The following is an 18,113-nucleotide window of genomic DNA, read 5'->3' on the forward strand; positions in this document are numbered from 1 at the left end:
CCTGGGATCGAACTCACGCTGACAGCGGCCAACTGAATACAAATCCAGCGCGCTACCAACTGAGCTATATCCCCGCCCCTTTGGCCGTCTGTATCATTGATCTTTTTATGAACCGCTTTCTGATGTTTTATGTCTCAGAGAGAATATGAGTTACGCGTTTTATTATAATTAAGAAACACACCCAATTGTTTGCCCCATCATGCACCATAAAGCCTGATAACTAATTAAATCATTCAATCCAAAACCCAAGAGTTGTATGGAGTTTCAGTTTTCTTGATGTGCGATGATATATATGTTGTGTCGTGCCGAATTCACGGAATTGCCGAATTCGCCGAATCAGCAAAATGTTTGCCCATTTCGCGTACTCGGCAAAACGCTGCCCATTACGCGAAGTCGGCAGCGTTTTGCCGAAAATGCGTAAAGGTTTACTAAAATTTGACCATTTCGCAAAAGTGGCAACCAGTCTCTTACTTTCTGTGTCACCAGAACATTGCATTAACATTACTTTACCTTCCTATTGTGGTTTTTATGGTCTGTGTTGGTCTGTGTCTGCATAACTCCGGAAATGCACAAAAACTACACTTTTTGCCATAACTTGCCATAACTTACCGATTATTGCGATATTTATCCATTCGAGTATGTAGCTGTCTTAGTGTGATGATATCCCAGGCATTTGATAATTTTAAAACCAAAGCGTGGTTGCCGATTTCGTAAAATGGGCACAATTTAGAAGCCTTTGCGCGTTTTTGGCAAAACGCTACCGATTTCGCGTAATGGGCAGCTTTTTGCCGATTACGCGAAATCGGCAACAATGTTGCCGATTCCGCGAATTCGGCCGTTCCGTGAATTCGGCACGACATATACATGCATACAATTATGAATTATTGTTCCAACCCCAAAGCGTTTTGCATAGCCTGCTTTGGGGGCGATCTGAAACATGCTGTTCGGCTGGGGAAGTCCCTGCAGCGTACAGAAAGTTGCTTGTTTATTTTGTTATTTACAACTGCTTAGTATTCAAAATGGTTGTACAGCAATATTACACGCCCCCATCCCCCTAACCCGCCCATGTAATGGAGTCTGGAAGCGTGCTGGGTGTGGTTGGCGGTTTGGGGTGTACTGTAGCCGGTCTAATGTTCTGTTTCAATGCTTGTTATACCACCCGTCCGCTTTGAAAAATTAAATACTTCAGCAAAAATTGATACTATTTGATACAACTATTCGTTCCCTGTGGTATCATGTATGTCCGTCGCGATATAACCTTGAACGGTTGAAAACGACGTAAAACACCAAATAAAGAAAGAAAGATCATGTATGTATTGCTCCCAAAATGTGAAGGTCACAGGAGGAACGGTTAATTGTGTTCACTTGAAGCTTTCAATGTTACCGCTTCTATTACTTAATGATCACTGAACCGAATAGTTTTGCAACGAATTCAGTTATGGTTGTGCATGCTTTCACATGTATTCAATGGTCTAAACCTAAGCGTGGAATAGAACACCTATAATTTTTTACGTCTGAATATGGACACGCCCGTTTCACATACGTTGAATGTCCCATGCAGTGTTGACATCTTTTATTTCACATTTATTCGATTCAGAATTCCGTGATTTAAAGCGAACCATTTGGAAAACCCTGTATCATGAAGTGATGGAGACATGGTTATACTTGGCTATGGAGATATGCTGAAAGGTGTCTTTATAGTCAAAATCACAGCAGGGATTTAAAACTGTCATGGCAACAGTCATGGTTGCCTGAGCAAGAACGTCAAAATTTGACACGCACTTTCCAAAATTGTCCATGACTAGCGATGCTTGTCACAAGTTTTCAAAGGAAAACATGAATTTTGTATGTTAATAATAATAATAATAAAGTGTATTTATATTGCGCCTATCCCTTACAAAAAACAAAAATATTTGGCTCTAAGCGCATTACAACATGTGAAGGACTTGGTACAATCAAGTCTGACAAATACAACAGCACAATATACAGTCGGTCTCTTAGGTAAAAGCAGCTTCGACAGTTAAACACTTCTACTAAAAGATCCTCTAACAATTTACAAACATAGTTAAAGAACATCGAGTTAATAGGAATTAAAAAAAAAAGGTTCTTATAATAAGACTATCTAGCGAACGACGAAGAAGAAGAAGAATAAAACTATCAATGTCAATGTATAACAAGTCATTCAACGTAAATGGCCAAAGAACAACAATAAAACAATGGTGATAAAACAGTTATACTCAATGGCTAATAACGAGGCAGAGTTAAATAGTATCGACACAAGATTAAAACAAAACATATTTCTGGAGACGAATTAACAACAATAAAGCAATGGTGATAAAACAGTTTTACTCAATGGCTAATAGCGAGGCAGAATTAAATAGTATCGACACAAGATTTAAACTAAACATATTCCTGGAGACGCATTTAATAATTATACATGTATCAAATAATCAATGTACAAAATACAGCCCTCGCAAGCAACCCGCCCCCAGCCGGCCCACAGCGCGCTACGATGGCAAGCATTTGCATTTGTTAAATGAAAGAGAAGCATATGAATTTATAGCATTTCAAATTTAGACGACAGGCGTGACTCGACATTCGCGGCGAGACGTGTGAGTGAAACATCACAATTCCTGCCTGCCTGGGTGCCACAATAGTTTGCCTCTGAAGCCTTTGCATTCTACCAGTTCACCAAACTTAGACATCACCACAGACACTATGAGTTGATAGATAAATATTAAATGTTCACAACCATAGCTTCGTCCAGAAAATTGAGAATGATATTTTCACACTTGAAACCCAGTCCCAAATCAGCTTAAACTGCCCACGCACCAACCGAACGTAAATTATTGGCAGTTTGATGAACTGGTAGAATGCAAAAGCTTCAGAGGCTTTTAGTATGCCCCTGCACGATTTCTAAGAGTCTGTACGCAGCAAAATTAGGTTGGCACAGGAATAGCTATTTTTGCTGCGTTTATACTATTGTAAATCGTGCACGGGCTTACCAAAAGGGGCAAGGATTTTTGTCAACAACACGATACAAATGACACGTTACAGTGTGTGACAGGCTTGACAGAGGGTTCTGTTATGATTGTGTGGAAGTTTTTCGTTACCTTCAGTAGTGAACACACACACAGCCACCTTTCTGCCACATATTCAGCTATTTGTCATCCCCCACCTGTCAGCCGTGAATCCAGGAGCGCTCACCCAGGATGAGGGATGGCCCTCATTCCGTGATGACACTGTGTGTGCGTGTTCTGATTGTCCTCTGTCTTCGCTTCTTTCTTTCTGTCTCTCTTTATCTGTCTCTCTCTCGCTCTCTTTTGCCTTTATCCAGGGACCTAATATAGGTCTATGCTTTATCCTTGTAAAATAAAGTTTGATTGTTTGTTCTCTCTCTCTCTCTTTTCATTTAGTCAAGTTTTAAATAAATGTTTTAACATAGTGGGGGAATCGAGACGAGGGTCGTGGTGTATGTGTGTGTGAGTGTGTGTGTGTCAGTCTGTGTGTGTGTGTGTGTGTGTGTGTGTGTGTGTGTGTGTGTGTGTGTGTGTGTGTGTGTGTGTCTGTGTGTAGAGCGATTCAGAGTAAACTACTGGACCGATCTTTATGAAATTTTACATGAGAGTTCCTGGGAATGATATCCCCGGACGTTTTTTTTAAATTTTTTTTCGATAAATACCTTTGATGACGTCATATCCGGCTTTTTGTAAAAGTTGAGGCGGCACTGTCACACCCTCATTTTTCAATGAAATTGATTGAAATTTTGGCAAAGCAATTTTCGACGAAGGCTGGACTTTGGTATTGCATTTCAGCTTGGTTGTTTAAAAACTAATGAATGAGTTTAGTCATTAAAAATCGGAAACTTGTCATTAAAAGTATTTTTTTATCAAACGATCCAAAAATAATTTCATCTTATTCTTCATCATTTTCTGATTCCAAAACATATACATATGTTTTATTTGGATTACAAACTAGCTCTGAAAACTAAAAATAAGAAAATTAAGATTAAAATTAATTTTCGGAAATCGATTTAAAAACAATTTCATCTTATTCCTTGTCGGTCCCTGATTCCAAAATAATATAGATATGATATGTTTGGATTAAAAACAAACTCAGTAAGCTAACAAGTCGCGTAAGGCGAAAATACAATATTTAGTCAAGTAGCTGTCGAACTCACAGAATGAAACTGAACGCAACGCAACGCAGCAAGACCGTATACTCGTAGCATCGTCACTCCACCGCCCGTGGCAAAGGCAGTGCCCGTGGAATTGACAAGAAGAGCGGGGTATTCGTTGCGCTGAGAAGGATAGCACGCTTTTCTGTACCTCTCTTCGTTTTAACTTTCTGAGCGTGTTTTTGGCTCACGAAGTGTAGCCTATGCGATCGTAACTTTGTCTGTCTGTGCGTTTGTGCGTGCGTGCGTGTGTGTGTGTGTATGTCTGTGGTAGAAACTTTAACATTTCTGAGTCTATGTGTGAGTGGTTATCCAAAACTATGGATAAAGCTCGCATAAGATTACGTCACGGTCAAAAGTGTTTGACGTCAATTAATGCATCATGACGGCATGCCTCCCTGTAGTCTTTCTCTCTCGCGTGGTGTGTGTGGTCTCGGTCATTGTTATTTTGAGCGGGCCGAGACTATTTGGCAGTCGTGTCCCTGTAAGTAGGCTACATGCAGACACAGACAGATCTAGATCTAGTGTCTCTCTTTCTTGCACAGTGTCACCTAAGCTTACTGTGTGTGTGTGTGTATGTGTGACGGAGTGATTGAGTTTGTGTTACTGTTTGTCTATTTCTTACATGAGCCTTGATGGCTTCGCCTCTTGTTAATCCAAACATATCATATCTATATATTTTTGGAATCAAGAACCGACAAGGAATAAGATGAAAGTGTTTTTAAATTGATTTCGAAAAAAAAATTTTGATAATGATTTTTATATATTTAATTTTCAGAGCTTGTTTTTAATCCGAATATAACATATTTATATGTTTTTGGAATCAGCAAATGATGGAAAATAAGATAAACGTAAATTTGGATCGTTTTATAAATTTTTATTTTTTTTTACATTTTTCAGATTTTTAATGACCAAAGTCATTAATTAATTTTTAAGCCACCAAGCTGAAATGCAATACCGAAGTCTGGGCTTCGTCGAAGATTACTTGACCAAAATTTGAACCAATTTGGTTGAAAAATGAGGGCGTGACAGTGCCGCCTCAACTTTCACGAAAAGCCGGATATGACGTCATCAAAGATATTTATCAAAAAAATGAAAAAAACGTTCGGGGATTTCATACCCAGGAACTCTCATGTCAAATTTCATAAAGATCGGTCCAGTAGTTTAGTCTGAATCGCTCTACACACACACACACACACACACACGCACGCACACACGCACGCACACACGCACATACACCACGACCCTCGTTTCGATTCCCCCTCGATGTTAAAATATTTAGTCAAAACTTGACTAAATATAAAAAGAATAGACATACAGAAAAGCGTGTTATCCTGCTCAGCGCGACCATTACCGCACTATTCTGCATGGCTTGTCGATTTCACTGCCTTTGCCACGAGCGGTGGACTGACGAAACTACGAGTATGTGGTGTTGGTGAAAAATGCAGTGCGTTCAGTTTCATTCTGTGAGTTCGACAGCTTGACTAAATGTTGTTATTTCACCTTACGCGACATTTTTACATTTAGTCAAGTTTTGACTAAATGTTTTAACATAGACGGGAAATCGAGACGAGGGTTGTGGTGTGTGTGTGTGTGTGTGTGTGTGTGTGTGTGTGTGTGTGTGTGTGTGTGTGTGTGTGTAAAACGATTCCAAGACAACTACTGGACCGATCTTAATGAAACTTCACATGAGTTTCTGGGTATAATATCCCCAGACGATTTTTTCTTTTGTGGGATAAATATCACTGATGACGTCATATCCGGCTTTTCGTGAAAGTTGAGGCGGCACTGTCACGCTCTCATTTTTCAATCAAATTGATTGAAACTTTGGTCAAGCAATCTTCGACTCAGTCCGGACTTTGGCATTGTATTTCAGCTGGGAGGCTAAAAAATTAACTAATGAGTTTGGTCATTAAAAATCTGAAAATTGTAATTTAAATTATTTTTTGTATAAAACGATCCAAAAATAATGTCATCTCATTCTTCATTATTTTCTGATTCCGAAAATCATATAAATATGTTATATTTTGGATTAAAAACAAGCCAAGACAATTAATAATATGAAAATTATGATTAAAATAAAATTTCCGAAATCGATTTAAAAACAATTTCATCTTATTCATTGTTGATTCCTCATTCCAAAAACATATAGATATGTTATGTTTGGATGAAAAACAAGCTTAGAAAGTTAAACAGAAGAGATATACAGAAAAGCGTGCTATGCAGCTAGCTCAGCGTGACCACTACCGCGCTAAACTGGCTCGTCAATTTCACTGCCTTTTCCACGAGCAGGGGACTGACGCATCCTGAACTCAGGTAAAATGAGTTACTTCCCTTCGGGTCTCATTTATCCCTGACAGGATGCCTTTGTTTTCCTTCTGTGGAGAGGAAATCGATTTATTATTATATATATATATATTTTTTTTTTTTACATATTTAGAGCTTTTCGTAATGTGTTATTGATATAAGCAGATTCGCGATCGTCGATCATGATTTTTCATGGTGTTGTGTAATTTTTAGATTACAAACGAATTGATATGTAAGACAGTTTCAAGCGAGCTATTTTTCGCCGGTGTAATTACTGTGCAAACAAGTCTAAATATGGCAAAAGTGTCACGTGATAATCAACTTTGGCTACGAAGCAGACGACACTTTTTTCCCGTAACCAGTTGGGAGTGATGCAACAATATCACGGTCTCAACATTTCGACTTGTTTTAACCTTAGAACGATGTCTTTATCATAACTGTGAAGAACAGAACGGAGATCACTGTCGAAGTTGGCCAATCTGCAATCACTTTCGTCTCAGTTCGTCTATTCTCAGAAACATTAGCGAAAAACATGGGAGATAACTCTGTATTCTTATTTTGATAGATTCCGCGCAGTAATTATGCATCCGGTCAGAGAGATATGCCGGCGATACGGCATGGACCGATGATGATCAGAATGGGGACTGACGATGCTATACTGTCTTGGTGAGAAATAAAATGCAGTGCGTTCAGTTTCATTCTGTTCGACAGAGCTTGACTAAATGAAAAATAAAGTAATTTCGCCTTACGCGACTTGTTATTACTTAATTATTACACCGCTGCATGGGAAATTCGTATTGGTTCCTCCCAGTGGACAGCTAGTTGGAACAGAGTCGCGCTGGCAAGGCCTGTGCGTGTCAAGGTGTAAATAGCCACCTGTACTTTTGGCACAATGACCGAGGTCTTTTACGTGCCACAGTGGTGACACGGCGCTGGGACATAGAGTCTTTGAGTCTGCATTTAAAGTTGACCCGTTACCGCCCGGATTCAAAACCGGGGCCCAAACCGGGTTCTTGGAACCAGTCAGCCAGCATGATGTCCTTCCTGGGTTGGTTCTCTGCAGGTGGAAGCTCAAGTTACACGTGCCTGTTAATACCCTGAAATCTACGTGTAAAATCTGATATAAAAGTAGAGGTATCACAGGTAACTCTCTTTTGATGATGTCATGATGACAAGACTATCGTTTCACCGCTCCTAGCGAAAGGCATTAGCAGAGCAATAAAAGATGAACGGTACGTTTGGCGGGTGGGTTTTAATCGTGGTGTCAGTTTCCTCCACGCATTTCGCTTTATTACTTAAAATTTCTAATTCGGGAGCATTTGTTGGCAACGCACGGAGATCATTGAAACACTGACACCCTTTGCCAGATCTTCTTCTTCTTCTTCTTCAGCGTTCCAGAATTTTCTGGTTACGTGTGAGCTCGTTACCCATTTGGGTTCCCCCAAACTATACTCTGAGAGCATAGTCAGCTTCACTCCGCTTTCGTTGGGCGGGGATGTAGCTCAGTCGGTAGCGCGCTGGATTTGTATCCAGTTGGCCGCTGTCAGCGTGAGTTCGTCCCCACGTTCGGCGAGAGATTTATTTCTCAGAGTCAACTTTGTGTGCAGACTCTCCTCGGTTGTCCGAACACCCGCGTGTGTACACGCAAGCACAAGACCAAGTGCGCACGAAAAAGATCCTGTAATCCATGTCAGAGTTCGGTGGGTTATACGGAAACACGAAAATACCCAGCATGCTTCCTCCGAAAGCGGCGTATGGCTGCCTTTTCACGTGTTAATTACTAATTTTCACGTGTTAATAACTATTTTCAAGTGTTAATGTTTAATTTTCAGTTTTGGCTCGCTTCCTGACGGCTTACTTGTGACAAAACTAAAACTTAATAATTTTCACGCGTTAATTACTAATTTTCATGTGCCTCGTGACTGTGGGGGGTCAATGCGCATTGGCGACTGTTACACCGGCCAGAGCGAAACATCCTTCGATTCGAAACTTTTCTGGTCCATAGTTCTTTAATCCGATGCAAATTAACAATGAGAGCTAAGCCCATGTGTAGATAACCGTGACATACAACTGTCTGTCCGACAACTTGTTGAATAACGAATTCTATCGAAAGATATTTGTGAAAGTGTGTGAGTCTCGACCGAAAAGATCCAGCTGCTAGTGGTCGGACCTTTAGCACATGTCCGGCCGGCCGCCATTTTTCCTCTCTCGGTTCGAACATTTTCGGATCGATTGTCCTTCACTAATACACTACAAAGCAAATTTATGAGTGTGGTAGTGGAAACAAATATGAGGTACGGCTGCCTGCCCGACAACTTGTCGAATAAGGAATTTTATTGAAAGATATCTGTGAAAGTGTGAGACCACAGCCGATCAAAAGTCTGTCTGCTACGAACAGCTTCGATTCGAAAGTTTTCGGGGTCGATTATTCCTTTCTAAGATACCCAAAACAACGTTAAGGAAAGCGCTATTGCAGAAAACTCTGACATGCATCTTCCCGTCGGATAACTTGCTCGATAAGGCCTTCTTATTAAAAGATATTTCAGAAATAGTGTGAGAGTGATGTTTGCCGGACGTTGAAGCCTCTCAGTACAGACTCTTAAAGTCCGACTACTGTGACCGAAAACGAGGCAAAAATGAAAATTAGTAATTAACACTGTTAATTACTAATTTTCACGTGAAAATGGTAACCCTAGGTTTTGGCACTAGTAAGCCGTCATAGAAATCAGCCAACTGTGACCGCGTAGACGGAGGGTCAGCCTGGTTCGGACATTGTCCACTCGCTGCGGTCACACAGAGTCTCATCTGGAGCATCCTGACCCCGGACGATAGACACCTGTCAGTCCTATTACACATATACTTGCTTTCACAACAGTATATTTATGTCTATAGAGGATTTGCAAAGACTACATAGGCTAAATCGCCGTTCTTAACGACGTAGAACTGAGCTACACGTGTACATTTTCGTGCTTGACCCCAATTAATATCACGAAGACGCCGAGCTTGGCCGAGAAAAGGTAACAGTGCAGCTGGAACATTCGACCGTGAAAAAATGAGATTCCTCTGCTTCATCCCTGCTAAACTGTGCTAACGAAAGGTCAACGCTCGGGCATGACACTAACAATGGGAAAAACACCATTTTACAGTTCTTCGTTAAAAGACGTCGGTCGCTGCCGCCTGGTGGGTTAAGAGTGGAGATTTTTCCGATCTCCCAGGTCAACTTATGTGCAGACCTGCTAGTGACTTAACCCCATTCGTGTGTACACGTAAGCACAAGACCAAGTACGCACGAAAAAAGATCCTGTAATCCATGTCAGAGTTCGGTGGGTTATGGACACACGAATACCCGCATGCCTACTCAACGAAAGCGGAGTTTGTTTGTTTGTTTGTTTGTTTGTTCGTTCATGGGCTGAAACTCCCACGGCTTTAATTTTCACGTCATAATTTTAATTTTCTCGTGAAAATTAGTAACTTTCACGGGTTAATTACTAATTTTTAGTTTTGGCACTAGTAAGCCGTCATAGATTTCTTTTGATGATGAACGATTGACGGCAGTCACGCTTTGTTACGCGTCTCGGCGGCGTTGAAGTTGAGAAAGGTCGACGAAATGTTTGGGCAAATTTCCCGTGAGGACGTTAAGGACCTCTAGTTAGTATTAAATGTTTGGGTACTTTTCTTTTATCGGTGGATGACCGGTGGTTAGTTCCGCCATCACCGCCCTACTACCAGGTCCCCCACTTACCGAGCTACGCACCATTGAACAGCACGACAGGTTCGTAAATTGCTGTTGCCTATATTTTCGTAAATACAGCGGGTCTGGGCGTGAGGCTTTACATCCCGTTCACACAGCTCTGCGACCTTTACGAAGACCATGCCGATCACCCTAATGGGGGAATATGGCCACGACCCGGCTACGCTTATTTTGTGCACGTTCAAAATAAGCGGCGTGAGGACAGCGTGCAGCTTTCCGACCTAGGAGATCCCACCCCGACCAAACCACGCTCATGGAGATCCTCCCACGTTTGACCCAAGATTGGCCCCGATTGCCACGCTCTCGGCCACTTTTTCATCTTAGTAGAAGCGGCGTCTATGTGTGAACGGGGCATTAGCGGGTATGGTAAACCACGGTCGCTCCATAGTATACGGAGTATGGTGTGGATGTTGGGGGGGGGGGGGGGGCGCATCCTAGCATATAACCACGTCATGTCCCACATAGACACTATGTTCTGGGGACAGAAAAACCAAGTTAGCATAGCATTGGGAGGGGTCGTAGTCGTGCATGGCCAACACGTCACCATTGGAATCTGCTCCCTTGCCGACGTCAACACCCAGCCCCACCCTTCTTACTTGAACCCAGTGAGAGGTAGATTTGTTTCTATGTGGATTTTGTTTAACAATTTTTTCCTTCTAGTTTACTGTTTGGTTAAAATAAGGTGTACACGAAAATAGTATCCGAGGGTGTTTCCCTTTCATTTGATAGTCGATTTCTATGTGTATGCCGCATAAAAAGAAGACATTTTTAGATTTTGACATTCTTAACGTCGTAAGCACGGGTAAATACAAAAAAATCACACACACGTACACACACACACACCAGTGCGCACGCACGCACACACATACACACACACACACACACACACACACACATAAAAACACACACACACACACAGTGCAAATTGTTTACTCAAACGCACGAATACACGTGAAAAAAACACAGACCGACACACGCAGACGCAGACAGACAGACACACGCACATACACACACGCTCATACATACACACACGCACACATACACACACGCACACGGCAGGCACACACACACACACACACACACACACACACACACACACACACACACACACACAAATGGACAGAACACACCATTAAAATACCATGTTTACCAGGTTGAATGGGACCATGACAAAAGCGCCATCATTTACGAGTTACATAAATCAGGTTATCTGCTAAATACCACTTGAATGGGTTTGTTGCTGTGAAATATAAGAATTCTCATCAATAGAGAGAGGAAAGAACAAAAAAGTCGCGTAAGGCGAAATTACTACATTTAGTCAAGCTGTGGAACTCACAGAATGAAACTGAACGTAGTCCGCCGCTAGTGCAAAAGACAGTGAAAGTGACGAGCCTGTTTGGCGCGGTAGCGATTGCGCTGTGCTTCATAGCACGCTTTACTGTACCTCTATTCGTTTTAACTTACTGAGCGTGTTTTTAATCCAAACATATCATCTCTATATGTTTTTGGAATCAGGAACCGACAAGGAATAAGATGAAATAGTTTTTAAAACGATTTCGGAAATTTAATTGTGATCATAATTTTTATATTTTTAATTTTCAGAGCTTGTTTTTAATCCAAATATAACATATGTATATGTTTTTGGAATCAGAAAATGACGAAGAATAAGATGAAATTGTTTTTGGATCGTTTAATAAAAAAATAAGTTTAATTACAAGTTTCAGATTTTTAATGACCAAACTCACTCATTAGTTTTTAAGCCACCAAGCTGAAATGCAATACCAAACCCCGGCCTTCGTCGAAGATTGCTTTGCCAAAATTTCAATCAATTTAATGGAAAAATGAGGGTGTGACAGTGCCGCCTCAACTTTTACAAAAAGCCGGATATGACGTCATCAAAGGTATTTATCGAAAAAATTAAAAAAACGTCCGGGGATATCATACCCAGGAACTCTCATGTCAAATTTCATAAAGATCGGTCCAGTAGTTTAGTCTGAATCGCTCTACACACACACACAGACAAACAGACAGACAGACAGACACACACACACACACACACACACACACACACACACACACACACACACATACGCCACGACCCTCGTCTCGATTCCCCCCTCTATGTTAAAACATTTAGTCAAAACTTGACTAAATGTAAATATGGGCACCTGTCACTTCTGAACTCGTTGCTTTTGCTTTACGTCGTCTTCATTTGTTCTGCAACTCAGGTGTGATTTATACTGCGCTGGTGTAAAGCAAATCAAGATGCGCGCCCCCACCCCCCACAACACACACACACACACACACACACACACACACACACACACACACACACACACACACACACACACACACACACACACTGACGCAGACACTTTTTTAAGAAAGTTCAAAAATGCTTTTTTCTGTAACCCGACCCCAAAGCTAGCTGCAAGCACTCCCCTACTCTCGCGGAGCCTATAATGGCAAAATTACAGGTTTGAAGAATTGCAAGCCTATCATCTGTAAGCCTGAGATACAGATAGGTGACATTTTCTATCCTGTTGGTTTATTTCTTCATCCATTGTTTGCTGTGAGAAAAACCAGTAACAAGATGCTGACTGCAGATGCAATTATCTCATTCGACCGGGTTTTTCTGTGCCAAGAAGAAGTGATCGAGGAGAAGGAGGCGGTCAAGTTTTAAATGAATATGTTCTGGTAGACTGAGTATCGAGTCGAGTACGATTGTGTGTGTGTGTGTGTGTTTGTGTGTTTGTTTCGCAAACATCCAGACGCAGAAAAAAATCTTATTACTGTACTATTAAAAGATTGTTTTTATTGCGCCGATTCGTCTACCGTAGCCTAACTCAGATTGTGCTACAGAGCGTACAAACTGTCTTTATTACGTTGAAATAGAAGCATATTCATTTCGTACCATAAATCTCATTAAAGGTATTATTGGTGTTACTGGGTTTTTTGGGTTTTTTTTAGGGGAGCCGGGGGGGGGGGGTGTGGGGGGGTGTGAGTGATGTCAAGTATGTTCTAATGTTCGACATTGGTCACAAAAGTTCACCGCCCAGTTTCGATTGCGCTAGCACGATGTTCCCCATACGGAAGAAAAAAAAATTATTCAGCGCGTACGGTATTTGTGCAGAGATTTCTATGAAAAACTGTCATGAATAGCGGCACATGGGCTTATCAGGAGAAAGGGTGTGATCGCATCAGTACTGGTAAAGCATAATAATATAATCTTAATATAGTGAGTTCGTAACTTTCTGGCTATGCAGGTAAGGCAAGGCAATTAAACCTTTTTGGGGGGACAAGACAGAAGTGGGAGGGAAGGCGGAAAAGAAGCAGGAAGACACGAAGGAGCGAGCGACAGAGAGAGAGAGAGAGAGAGAGAGAGAGAGAGAGAGAGAGAGACAGAGACAGAGACAGAGACAGAGACAGAGACAGAGACAGAGACAGAGACAGATCAGATCAGGGAAGACACCTTTAAACGCGAAGAGGCAAACACACGTTTACAAAGAAATAGGACGATAGACTGACAGACAAGAATAAACACAGACAGACACGCGGACGGAAGGATTGACGGGCAAAAAGACGGACATAGGCCTGCAGACAATAAAGACAAAACAAGACATCGCACTCTTCTTCTTCTTCTTCTTTCATTAGACGCCCAGGGTCAACATTCTGACTATTAATGGCGCTTGATTGGGCATGCTGGGTATTTTCGTGTTTCTATAACCCACCGAACTCTGACATGGATTACAGGATCTTTTCCGTGCGCACTTGGTCTTGTTCTTGCGTGTACACACGAAGGGGGTTAAGTCACAAGAAGGTCTGCACATGAGTTGACATGGGAGATCAGAAACATCGATCTCCACTTTTAACCCACCAGGCAGCAGCGACCGGGATTCGAACTCACGACCTTCCGATTAGGAGGCCGACGTCTTACCACCACGCCACTGCGCTTGACTTCTTGTGGCGATTAGTTCACACCGAAAGTGCTCCCCCTTCTCCACCTCCGTCACACTGATCTAAATTTTTAGATCAGCTTGTGCTCCGTCAGCCCTTCCCCTTGTAACCACTCCCCCACCCCTCCTTTTTACATTTAGTCAAGTTTTGACTAAATGTTTTGACATAGAGGGGGAATCGAGACGAGGGTCGTTGTGTGAGTGTGTGTGTGTGTGTGTGTGTGTGTGTGTGTGTGTGTGTGTGTGTGTGTGTGTGTGTGTGTGTGTGTGTGTGTGTGTGTGTGTGTAGAGCGATTCAGAGTAAACTACTAGACCGATCTTTATGAAATTTTACATGAGAGTTCCTGGGTATGATATCCCCAGACTTTTTTTCTCATTTTTTCGATAAATGTCTTTGATGACGTCATATCCGGCTTTTTGTAAAAGTTGAGGCGGCACTGTCACACCCTCATTTTTCAATCAAATTGATTGAAATTTTGGCCAAGCAATCTTCGACGAAGGCTGGACTTTGGTATTGCATTTCAGCTTGGAGGCTCAAAAATTAATTAATGAATTTGGTCATTAAAAATCTGAAAATTGTAATTATTTTTTTTATATAAAATGATCCAAAATTATGTTGATCTTATTCTTCATTATTTTCTGATTCCAAAAACATATAATTATGTTATATTCGGATTAAAAACAAGCTCTGAAAATTAAAAATATACAAATGATGATTAAAATAAAAATTTCTGAAATCGATTTAAAAACAAAAAATTTAATCTTATTCCTTGTCGGTTCCTGATTCCAAAAACATATAGATATGATATGTTTGGATTAAAACACGCTCAGAAAGTTAAAACGAAGAGAGGTAGGCCTACAGAATAGCGTGCTATCTCGCTCAGCGCGACCATTACCGCACTATTCTGGCTTGTCGATTTCACTGCCTTTGCCACGAGCGGTGGACTGACGAAACTACGAGTATGCGGTCTTGGTGAAAAAATGCAGTGCGTTCAGTTTTATTCTGTGAGTTCGACAGCTTGACTAAATGTAGTAATTTCGCCTTACGTGACTTGTTTTCTTTTAATGGCAGCTGTCATTTCCTCTGTTGAAACTTGATCTCGGTTTACCTAACCGATAACAGAGGTAGAGGCCTTGGTAAATGTGAGGATGGCACGGCAAAGACAAGCTGTCCGCATTTTGCCTTTACAGAAGATTCAAAAATAGGCCTATATCGTCTTCTGTAAAAATGCGTCGACGTTGCACGGGTTGGTTATCTGACACGATTCCACATCCCACATGTATTGTGTTGGTCCTTTTCGTCTCTTAGAGTGATATTCTTTTCGAATAATTGGCCCGGTGAAAGACAAGCTATCCGCATTGTGCCTTTCTCAGTGGGGCGGCCGTCTGAGACTAAAGGTTTCCATTTCGAATGAAAGACCTTGGGTTTCCCAGTTTTAAGCTACAATACCCTTCATCCCTCCCGTACTCCTTCCTGGGCACATTATTACGACATACTGAGTTGTAACCGGTATAATGTCTTTTAGATAAGTAGTACATTTTTGCCAAGTCATTGCATTTTTTTTGTCAGTCAAATGAATTTTTATAAGACGATGTTTTTATTCAAGAACTGCGTAGAAACAAAGACGCGTACGCGCACCCATTGAACACAGATCATACCAGGATAATAATATGAACCACACGGATTTTCTCTCCTTATTATGTGTTAAAACTAAAGGTCGCACATATGTTCACTTTTGGTGCTGATTTTTTTTTAAACGTGTTTCGTTTGTTTGAATTTTCGTTTGAATTTTCTAAGTTGTTTCCTTTTTATATTTAGTCAAGTTTTGACTAAATATTTTAACATCGAGGGGGAATCGAAACGAGGGTCGTGGTGTATGTGCGTGTGTGTGTGTGTCTGTGTGTGTGTGTGTGTAGAGCGATTCAGACTAAACTACTGGACCGATCTTTATGAAATTTGACATGAGAGTTCCTGGGTATGAAATCCCCGAATGTTTTTTTCATTTTTTTGATAAATGTCTTTGATGACGTCATATCCGGCTTTTCGTGAAAGTTGAGGCGGCACTGTCACGCCCTCATTTTTCAACCAAATTGGTTGAAATTTTCGTCAAGTAATCTTCGACGAAGCCCGGGGTTCGGTATTGCATTTCAGCTTGGTGGCTTAAAAATTAATTAATGACTTTGGTCATTAAAAATCTGAAAATTGTAAAAAAAAATAAAAATTTATAAAACGATCCAAATTTACGTTTATCTTATTCTCCATCATTTGCTGATTCCAAAAACATATAAATATGTTCTATTCGGATTAAAAACAAGCTCTGAAAATTAAATATATAAAAATTATTATCAAAATTAAATTGTCCAAATCAATCTAAAATAATAATAATAATAATAATAAGAACATTTATATAGCGCTAAATCAAAAACTTTCGTTAAAAAGGCTTGCTCTAAGCGCTTGACATCTAAACTAAAACGTCATTCACACTCTTTACAATGAAAAACACTTTCATCTTATTCCTTGTCGGTTCCTGATTCCAAAAACATATAGATATGATATGTTTGGATTAAAAACACGCTCAGAAAGTTAAAACAAAGAGAGGTACAGAAAAGCGTGCTATCCTTCTTAGCGCAACTACTACCCCGCTCTTCTTGTCAATTTCACTGCCTTTGCCATGAGCGGTGGACTGACGATGCTACGAGTATACGGTCTTGCTGAAAAATGGCAGCTACTTGACTAAATATTGTATTTTCGCCTTACGCGACTTTTTTCCTTATTTCATTCTCTCCTTCTATTCTTTACTGAAAAAAACCCCAGTTTTGTTTTCTTCCCGAAGGACGACAAACGTCTGGTTCTCCTGTTTGAGGAAAGTTGTCTGCGCCTAAAAAACGCTTACTGAATTCATTTGAACAGTTTTTACGATGAACATGAAGCAGCACAATGATGATAATGATGATGATGATGATGATGACGACGACATTGATGCGAAAAATAATGGGGTCGGAAGAGGTGAAAATTAAAATGCATGAGCAGCTTAGTCTGACGTCTGGTTGTATTGATTGATATTACAAGTTTGTCAATGCATTCCAAGTTGACTTAATTTTCTCAATTTTTTTTCTTAACATCCCTGTTACTTTGTTTCAGGTGGATGTTCCTCTTGACTGCCAGCCAGGTATGTAGTCTTCGGCTTTGTCCGTCTTTCTGTCTGTCTGTCTGTTTGTCCATCTGTCCGTACGCCAATCTCTCCGTCCGTCTGTCTGTCTGTCTGTCAGTCTATCTGCTTGTCTGTCTCTCCGTCTCTGTCTGTCCGTTCTCGTCTGTTTCAATCTCGATCATTACTTTCGCCGTCTTCCCACTCATGTTTTCTTTTATCGTTGTTGTATCTGCATCCCGTTACGCGTTAAACTTAGTTTGAAGGATGAAACAAACAAATGAACACAAAAACTGAGCATAGATTTTCTTTATACGCAGTCTTAAAGCATTTTTTTAAAATTTTTATTTTATTTTTTATTTTAGCTCAAAGTACAGTCATCACGGATACATGGATAGCTGTAGACGCGTGCATGCTTTTGTGTGTACGTGCTCGTATACATGCGTGTGTCGCGCGCGCGCGTGTGTGTGTGTGTGTGTGTGCGTGTGCGTATGTGTGTGTGTGTGTGTGCGTGTGCGTATGTGTGTGTGTGTGTGTGTGCGTGTGCCTTTAAATAGGACGGATTGTAAGAACAGGCCTAGCCTATAATTTTAATCCTTGTAAATTTAAGTTCTGTTCAGCTCTCTCTCTCTCTCTCTCTCTCTCTCTCTCTCTCTCTCTCTCTCTCTCTCTCTCTCTCTCTCTCTCTCTCTCTCGAAAACGTATTGAGTCAAAATCGAACCAGTATTTCGTCTTATGGTATTACGTTTATTAAACCCGACGTTCATGAAGTA

General features: G+C 40.9%; 1 protein-coding gene across 5 annotated transcripts in view; it reads left to right on the forward strand.

Moving 5' to 3' along the window:
- The window catches only part of LOC138959186 (uncharacterized), a 238,685-nt gene that overhangs the window by 39,030 nt on the left and 181,542 nt on the right, over positions 1 to 18,113 (forward strand). For all 5 annotated transcript variants that reach the window (XM_070330571.1, XM_070330570.1, XM_070330574.1 and 2 more), the window contains exon 2: positions 17,334 to 17,361. In XM_070330571.1, the coding sequence (XP_070186672.1) occupies positions 17,334 to 17,361 (28 nt within the window). The remainder of the gene's footprint in view (positions 1 to 17,333; positions 17,362 to 18,113) is intronic.

Source organism: Littorina saxatilis, linkage group LG2, assembly GCF_037325665.1.
Source record: "Littorina saxatilis isolate snail1 linkage group LG2, US_GU_Lsax_2.0, whole genome shotgun sequence".
In the NCBI taxonomy this organism is placed as follows: Eukaryota; Metazoa; Mollusca; class Gastropoda; order Littorinimorpha; family Littorinidae; genus Littorina; species Littorina saxatilis.